General features: G+C 41.2%; 1 protein-coding gene across 3 annotated transcripts in view; it reads right to left on the minus strand.

The window, feature by feature from the left end:
• Positions 1-4,794: 4,794 nt before the first annotated feature.
• The window catches only part of fbxo41 (F-box protein 41), a 69,485-nt gene continuing 64,632 nt past the window's right edge, over positions 4,795-9,647 (minus strand). For all 3 annotated transcript variants that reach the window (XM_014339975.2, XM_042228513.1, XM_042228512.1), the window contains exon 14: positions 4,795-9,356. In XM_014339975.2, coding sequence (XP_014195461.1) covers positions 9,294-9,356 — 63 coding nt within the window. In that variant the 3' untranslated portion in view covers positions 4,795-9,293. The remainder of the gene's footprint in view (positions 9,357-9,647) is intronic.

The raw sequence follows: 9,647 nt of genomic DNA on the forward strand, positions 1-9,647 counted from the left end.
GGTCAGCTTTATTTAAGCCACATTAAGGAAGCAGCCGAAAGAAGCCTACAGTACTACATATCACTTCTGCACAGAGACTTTTACCTGATTTCCAAAGTATTGCAAACAGTATGTGTTTCAGATTTTTGCCTCAATGTCTCTTTTTCAACCCAGACACTTCTTTTTTATTTTCCTATATGCCCCCAAACTTCTTAGTCTCAAAAACTCACAGAAATCCATGCATCAAACATTACACACTTGGCATTACAGGGTTAAAGCACAGAGACGAGATGATTTGAGGGTTGCGAATCTGCACCCTGCAGGCAGCTCGGCTCTTATGGGAAACAGCTGAAGCACAGACTGACGACCACATAAGCAGCAAGGACACAGATCCATCTTCGTGATGTAAACTTGCTGCCAGATATGAAAATCAAGCAGCGTCAGATGGTGAACGAGAAGGAGAATAGACTCAAGTTCAAACGCGAGAATGACGTGCATCCAAGAGTTTAACGTGTCAGTGCTGAGGGACACGGCGCGCCCCCCGAAGATGAACAGACGACCCGTGTAGGCTCTTTAATTTTGTGTTTAAACTGTTTGGGAACTAAAGCCTCTAAATGGTCACGGGCCACCCACACAGGTGTTTTCACTTTGTCTGATTAGACCTCGTCTCATTACTGTGTGGGCAAGTGCAGACAGAGCCTGACTGAAGTCGCTGTTATTGCTCCTTTCAAGGTGGAACAATTTGTACTGCCACACAGAAAAAAAAGGGAGCTTTAATTCACGACTGAGAAAAGATGTCTGTTCTCTAGCATGGGGTGCATTCTGTTCTCACTCAGTGCAATCCACAAAGACCATCACGCACACATTCAAAACAACATTTCAATGCATTCCCCAAATCTTGGAAAAATGTAAAAGCAGTAAAATTACAAAGTCGAAAGGCCCATATATAAAACTAGATAGTCGTAATTCCTGGTATCTAATAATAGTGTTGATATTTGTGCACGTTTGCTGCTTAAATGTATTTGAATTTGAACAAAGGTGACCTGCTGCTCAGCTGCAGTTCCCAGAACACGTTTCAGAAGTCATCAGCGGTTTGGCCTTCACAACAGACTTTCTGCTTGTAACTGCAGGAAAACCATTAAAAGCATTAACAATGACTCACTTCAATGCCTCTCTGTGAGCATGCAGGCACACAATGTCAGGACAATCCCTCAGAGAAAGGCAGTAATGGTTTATACATTATACACCTGTGTTTTTCTGCACTGAGCTCGAAGCGTCGCTTGTGAATGATGTCTGATGTATGTGCTGGATCGATGGATGGCTCGGTGTGAGAAAATGAGTTCCTCCTGTTCCTATCGTCTTTTAATTTGAGCAAGAGGCAGAATAAATATTCAACCTTTATCTTTTCTGAATCGGCACCAAGCCTATGGGCAACTTTCAGCCCATCTAAGCAGAGGTGGAAAACCCCTGAGTGGGTTTGTAATTAAAAATGAGTGAAACCCTTGTTCCTTTTTCAATATTATGCAATTAACTGTATATTTACCTGTACGTGGGGCACTTAATAGATCAGCTAAAGCTAGGATTTGTAAGTAAATACATTTAAAGATTACCAATATATCTACTTTTTATCACCTGTTAGCTTAATTTATATTACATGCATGTATATTGTGCTTTCCTTCCTTCCTACTTGTGGAGCTGTTATGTGGTATTCTAGCTGACAGTTTGGGAATGTGTGCCACAATAGCATGTAGAGACCAACACCTTATATTTGGGAAATACTGCTAAAATAGAAACACACTTCCTCATATTGAAAGGTTAGTTCATGCTTGTATTACTTCTAGGCTTGACTACTGTTATTCATTATTATATCACGTTGCTGTAAAAGCTCCCTGAAAAACATTCATCCAGAATGCTGTGGCAAAAGTAGACGTGCTCTCTGCTTTTAGGATTAGGCTTGAACGCTTGTAGTTTGGGCTGGATCATCAGGCACTCTAGCAGAGACTAAACTTTTGAAAAACACATATGCCTGTGTCAACTCCACTGCCTGCTGTTCTCTGCTTCCCTTTGCAACAGGATGTTAGTAATTGCTTTCACTTCTTCCACTTAACAGAATTGAAACTAGAAGTACAATATATAAAGAGCAGCGCGGTGGTTAGCACTGCTGTCTCACAGCAAGAAAGAACAAGGTTCAAATTCACCATCTGGCCTGTGTGGAGTTTGCATGTTCTTCCTTTGTCTGCGTGGGTTCACTTCCAGCTTCCTCCCACAGTCCAAACACATGCAGTTAGTGGGGTTAGGTTCAGTGGTGATTCTAAACTGACCATAGGTGTAAATGCGAGTGTCTGTCTGTTAGCCCTGCAACAGACCTGGATGTGTCTAGGTTGTACCCCGCCTCTCGCCCTGCGGTAGCTGGGATAGGCTCCAGCTGCACCTCTGACCCTGATAAGGATAAGTGGAAGAAAATGGATGAAAATGCACAAAGCATGAGCCGGGGGATTTTGTGTGTTTGTGTGTGGAGAAGGCTCGGAGAGCACTATGCTGATTGCTTCACTGATATGCTAACAGCTTTTACCGTGATGGAACAGCAAGGCTCGTCATCATTGAAGCCAACCTCAATGCAGAGATATTGATGAGATTCTGCAACCAGCAGCAGTCCCATATCTCAACACACTATGACTGAACTCAGTCCACCGACATGACAATGCTCGCCCCACAGAGTGGGGTTTATCAGAGACTACGTTAAGTTTGGGAGTGGAGAAGACAGATGACTGCCTGCAGTCCTGACCTCAACCTCACTAACACTTGTTGGATTAGGGTGGGCATGCAGTTTGGGCTAGAGTGACCAGTACAACCACACTGGCTGACTTGCGGCAAATGGGGGAAGAAGAATGGGATCCCATCCCACAGCAGTGTGTGACCAAGGTGGTGACAAGGAGGTGGCAGACAGTTGTGTCTTCCACATGCTGTTGAGGCCTCTCTGTGTTAAATGAATAAACTGTTAAATTGCCAGTACCCTCTTGTTACTTTAGACTTCCAATCCTCCAATAAATACGGACACCAAGCATGAATAAGCTGTTCAGCATTGGCAGAGAAGATTTGGGGAGCTTTTCATGGGCTCAACCCACAAATGCATTTTGCTTACAAATGTGGTAACATTTAGTGGAAGTAAACAGGCTTTCCAACGGTATAGGATTTATTGCAAGAAGCTTTGGGACAACAAAGAAATAAAAACCAAACACAAATATCCTTAGTTTTTGTCCTCAGTTTGTTTACATAATGGTTTCTGTGGCAATTTTACTGTTATTGTGGTGTTCGAAGTTTTGATTTTCATGTTTGTTGACCTTTCAGTTTCTTGTTTTTATTATAGTAGATTGTGGTGTTTTTAAATTGTTTTTTACTAAAACAGGGGTTAAAAGAGAGATGTTTCGGGGCTCATGAGAGCGTTAAAGCACCTGCGCTGCCATTTCAGTAAGCGTGGGAAATGCATGCAAGTCCCACACACACAGTTTCCTGCCACTGCTTTGCATGCTTCAATAACCTTTCAATAAGAAGTTATGATTGCTCCATTTTCATTATTTTCTTTAAGAAATAATATATCATTATGATTTAGCTGTTGTAGGAACGGCTCCAGAATATTTATACCATTTTCACTTTCAATAAAATATCCTTAAATTATTATTATTGTCTGTTGTGTTTTTATGTTTTCCTTAACCTTCTGAAATATGAGATTATAGCATACTATAGTAATAAAATCAAAAGCTAAAGAGAAAAAAGAAAAAAAGTCTCACTGCAGATTGTTTGCATTTTCATTAACTATGAATCATCTTTTTCGGATGACATCCTGCCGTTTGACTCATTTTAAAAACATCCATTAGTGGAGCTTTGAAACATTCACTTGTTTCAGCACGTTATGAAATCAGCTGTGCTGGGAAATTGTTTGTGTGTAAGAGGCAGCAAAGCTGAAACTTTGTTCGTGTGCAGCGTACTCAGCCTCCTCCTCCTTCATTCAGACTGTAAGAAAGCAGAGAGGAAACATGGGGACAAAGTTCTGGCAGGAGTCCCGGTCCAGCAGGGAACACGTGAGGCTGAAGAGAGAGAGGATTTAACCATTCAGCTACATCTTTCCAGGCCAAGGCTAAAATGATCTGCTCTGCTGTTTTGAGTGGCTCATTATATGTGGGGACGGTGCTTTTATTTCATTTCTTTTTTTCTTTTCAAAAGTATGCACACGTTGACAAGTCGCATCATCGGGTGTTCCTTATCAATTTAAGTCACAGATTTCTAATTTTACAATAATAAATGACATTTTTATAGAAAATAGATGGTAAAATTTGATTTTGGGGTGGATTTAATACAGTCACGTGCATCATGCCCAGAAATGTACCAACTGAGCATCATTTAAACACTACAGCCTATGAGAGTATTGCTACTGATGTCCATCCCTTCACGACCACAGTGTACCCATCTTCTGATAACACACCGTGTCACAAAGCTCAAATCATCTCAAACTGCGTTTTTTAACATGATGAAGAGTTCACAGTACTCAAATGGCCTCCACAGTCCCCACATCTCAATCCAACAGAGCACCTTTGGTTTCTAGCAAGGTGTAGATAATAAAGTGGCCTGTGAGTCTAGGTCTAGGTACTGTAAGGTCTTCCAACCGTGATCTTTCTGTTTTAAAGGATTTTCTACTACATAGTCATATCTTAAAATCTTACTAGGATATGATTTTATTCTAAAATGACAAAAAAATTATTTAAAAAATGAGCCAGTACAATTTAAAGCAGTTTTTATTGATGACAACAAAATGAGTGAAAATGAGCAGTAAAACATTTTTATCTATTGCAGTCATCAGAGAAGGCTGATCATGTTTTGGGAAAGTTATTTGGGTTTTTTGTTGTTGTTTTTCCAGCAACAGAATTAATTTCGTCTCAAGCAAATCTGATGAAGTTCATGGATCAGCCGGCGGTCAAAAAGGAAAACAAAGATTACAAAGACAAACGGCACACTTAATTGCCCAGTTAAGTGTTGAGGTAATGTGTAAAATACTGTTCAGATGAATGGGCAGAATACAATCAATCACACATAAAATATGTACAGAGAGGTACATGAACACTCAGACACCATTTCTCTATTGCACACTATGATAAACTGGGGTAACTGCAACAGAGGACACTTGATTTAAATAAAACAAACAAAACAAAAGTGAATGAGAAAGTACCTTCCATTTTCAAAACAATGAAAAAACTACAGGATCATAACTCGAACCAAAAGGAGTCACTGGAGCACGCTTGGCACCTCTAATCTGCAGGTTTAGAGGGCAACAAAAGGGCTCTGCGACAACCTCAGCAGGACAACTTCAAAATAAAGCAACTGATGTACTGATGGGTGCGCGCGTGAAATCGGCAAATAAAAGCAAAGCTAAAGCAAATCAATTAAAAACGTTTCAAAATAGATGAGCGTAAGGTCATATCGGTAACCTAAAAAACACTTGAATGTAGCTGAATCAGGGTCGATCTTTTCCCCTTCCCAACATGAAGAGGTATGACAGATGAGAAACCGTATGTCTGTTCACTTATAGAAGTTCGTAAAAGTATCGCTTATCGTGTTTCCGAAATCACCTTCCCAATGAAACCGACACGTAAGCGAAGAGTTCCTTTTTAGTAGCCCATCAGAAGGCGCCGACGGGCAGGCCGACCGCCGTCGCTCCCGACACAACCGACGACCGGCCGGCCGATAAAAGGGGGGAAAGTGCATCATATTTCTGTTAAAATACTGAGAGATAGCTGAACATTAAAAACAACACTCTTATAATAAACATCTGAAATATCTTCTTTTTTTTTTTAAATCCTGTTTTGTTTTTCACTAGTGCAACAACAGACGGGTTGAAATAAAGATTATTAACCTGCAGGCAATCAAAGCTCTTTAAACATCGAATAATTGTCTCGCCACAGTAGCAGAACAGTAAAGAAGGCAACTCAATGACTGATGCGTGAACACAAACATGCCAACAGTATTACACATCGCTCTTTTTTTTATAGAAATAAATAGCTGATTATTAACTTTAACCTCTTCTTAAATAATTTCCATCTCTATATGACTCTGATGCACATTTAATATAAAGTATCTAGTACACAACTGCAATTTCAACACTACTGTTATACATAATATAATTCTCTCTGCTCGTCTGTCGTCAACCTTTGGAGAGAAAACGCTTACAGAGTGAACACCTGTAAACTTCAACTTTGCCACTCGTTAGTATGACCTTAATATTATATAACATCAAAGGTTGGTCATTTTTTAAGCAAACATTATGTACAGAGTAGCTGATAACCAAGGCAGGATTGTCTAAAACTGAAAGAAAAAAAAAATCAACAAGTGCTTTTGTGTTTTCTCTATTGTGTCAGCAAACCTTTACATTTCCACATTTCCTTCACCTGCACCCAGCAAACATTCTGTGACCAGAGTGGGATAATAAATATGCGGTACTGGAAGAACACGGAGAAATGGACATCCACGACTGTTCCCGAATTGTCGTCACAACAATTTGCAGTTATACAAGTCTGCGTACGTATATCTGACTGTGAAGCAGAGCAGCTAAGAGCTTTGTTTATCTGGGAATTTTAAAGAGCTCACGTGACAGACACCCACACAGGGCTCCTTGAAAATGTCAACCTGCTCTGCTCTGCTGCTGTTCCGCCCACAAATGATGCAGCCTGGCGTGGCGAGGCAGGGCCGTCGGGCGAATAAGGTGTGTAAAGTGACAGAGTAGAAGAAGAAGTCATGTTCTGCACGTCTCTTGATTAATTTTGAAACTTGTTACAGAACTGTGCTCGTGATTTGTTTATAGCGAGGGACCTGCTATGCTTTCCTTTCATACTGCTCCTCATAATCGCTGTGAACCAAAAGCTAAGGCTTCAAACTAAACGTTTGGTTTCTGAAAGTTTATCAGGCTACAGATGACATTTTTATGATGTCACCGAGAGAGCGGAAATCCTTGATACGGTCATCTGAGGCAGATAACTGTGAGCTCAGAATCTCCACCCACCTCTCACGTGACTTTCTGAATCTTTCTGAAGGCTTATTTTGCTTAGATTAAGCAAAATAAGGAATTACTTTTGTCTGTGAATCATGCAAAGCTACCTAGTAGAGCCCAAGAATAAAAATATGGCGCTCTTTACCCTCAGCACCCAACCGGTCGCAGCAGATGGCTGCCCCTCCCTGAGCCTGGTTCTGCCGGAGGTTTCTTCCCTTTAAACGGGAGTTTTTCCTTCCCACTGTTGCCAGGTTCTTGCTCACTGGTAGGCGGGGTGTCATATGATTGTTGGGGTTTCTTTCCAATATTGTGGTTTCTTCTTTACTCCACAATATTAAGCGCCTTGAGGCGAATGTTTTTGGGAATTTATATAAAATTGAATTGAAATGAGCACAATAGGTCCCCTTTAAAACTGATTGTGAGCTCCGTTTAGAGATTTAGTATTGCACTTCCATAAAGTCAGGGAACTCATTAGAGAGACATTTAAAATTCAGTGCAGCAGAATTTTGGTCCATAGAATCATCAAGTTTCAAAAACTATAAAAAAAAAAATAAAAAATAAAACAGTCCATTGCAGCACTCCGAAATACAGTTTTTTGGTAACCACCTACATCTTTTTACACCCACAGTTCAGATCCCAGGTTTTCTGTTAGAAATGTGAGATAACCACCAGATCACAATTTCTATTTTCTCAGACAGGACAACGCTCCTGCAGAGCCTCGGCATATATTAAGATACTGTTTTCACAGGCTGTGTTACTGTGTGTATCTGTGCGTGTATACGGGTGATCTGGCTGTATAAAAATCACTGGAGCTCCTCCCTTTGAAGCTATTTGCAGCACAGAAGAGTGAACACAGTAAGTTTAACTACTGCAGGTATTGCTACTCATACTTCTTGAGGATTTCCAAAACATACGCTAAACTGTAGTCAGGTCGCTTTTCCAATTTTAAAGGTGACACCGAAGACCTGATCCCGTACGTCTGCAAAATAGTAAAAGGTGATCCTTGTTCCATGCTGCAAAGGGTACAAAGTGTCACGTAACGCCAGCTGCACGTCAGCGCTGCATCTGCATGGAATCACCAGCAGAGGGAGGCAGAGGACGTTAATGTTAAATGAATACAAATGAGGGATCACAGAAGAGCTTTGGCCACGAGAAGCTCCGTGAACGGGAATGGCACTGATTCAGGTGGCAAACGAAGAAAGTCGGATGACGTCCAAACTCTACGACACCTGGAGACTTTGTCCCATATGACACACAACGCCTTAAATTCACACACATTTAAATTAAACGTCAGCACTGCTTTTGATTTTAGTGATCAAACACTTGGTCCCCCTTTCCCCCTCGTTAATGGCACATTGGAGAAAACGCTCACTGGAATGAGGACACTGTTACGAATGGCACCGGTAACGTCATGTATTAAATCCTGCTGTCTGGGATGAAAAGGCCCAAATATTTAAAAACACAAGATTTGTGACCTTGTTTGTTTTTGTTTTTTTTAAACATATGGAAACGGAGGATGTTAGAGAAGAGGAGGCTAAATGCATCACTGCCAGGCAGTGTTTAGAAGACTGAAGGTCTGTGTGTGTGTGTGGCTGTCCTTTGCGCTCTGTCCACAGAACCCGGAGCTGGTGCAGCATATTTCTGTTCTGGGTGGAAGCAGTAAGTGTTCAAAGTCATCCATTGTCCAGTTTCAATGTACAGGCTTGATCCAGTACTTTGTCACAATTTCCATTTATGTGTTTAAGTCATCCACGCAGACACAAACACAACGTGAACTTGAATAAGAGAAGTCACATTTGCCTGTGATCATGTTCTGCAGCCCGTCAGCCCATCAGCTGTTGGTGTTAGTCTACATCGAGCACTGTGTGGATGCGGACAGCTAAAAAGTGCTGTCGTGTGGCTTCAAGGGTTGCAATAAAAGGGATCTGCTCTGTGCAATGACACAAACCACTTTTTTGAATGGAAAAAGCAAAAAGGTTACTGCAAAGGAAAATTTAGAGTAAGCTGTTGCGTTTCTTGAGTTTGTCAGGTTTAAAACAAGCCCCCCTTTCTGATACATAGTGCCGCTGCAAGTCAAACTGGCTAACCGATATTAACGAGATAACTGTATCAAGTTTTTCTGTCTTAGATTTGTACTTTAGCAAAATGCACACTGAGCCCTCGATACTACTTCACGATGCTGCAGACGCATTCAACTCCAGGAACAGCTGGGTCTTTTTGATTGACTGGAGCCGTGATGGCACCCTCTCCAAGGCTTGAGGAACCTGCACAAAAGACGTTAGCAGAGACTGTCTGCTTTCACGTGGAGGATTTTGGAGAAGCCGGGTCTCTTCTTTAGAGCCTGAAAGTAAAAGAGAGTGCGATATCATAATCTCGTTTCCTGTAGAGACACACGGTGTGTATGACTTATCTCTAAATACCTGCGAGCCAAATAGTCTATCCTCTATAAATCTCCATCTCGTCATGCTCTTTTATTTTCGTACAGATGCACCTTTTTTGCCCTTTATGCTTCACCTTTACATGACTTGTTTGACAAAACAGATGATTCACTTTGATGTTTCTTTCTCCACAGCAATCGTGAGGAAGGAGGGATAAAAGTGAATCAGAGCTGTTTGCACCTTTTGGAGAGAAA

Source organism: Haplochromis burtoni, unplaced genomic scaffold (genome assembly GCF_018398535.1).
Source record: "Haplochromis burtoni strain Fernald_Lab_line unplaced genomic scaffold, NCSU_Asbu1 Contig_328, whole genome shotgun sequence".
Classification (NCBI taxonomy): Eukaryota; Metazoa; Chordata; class Actinopteri; order Cichliformes; family Cichlidae; genus Haplochromis; species Haplochromis burtoni.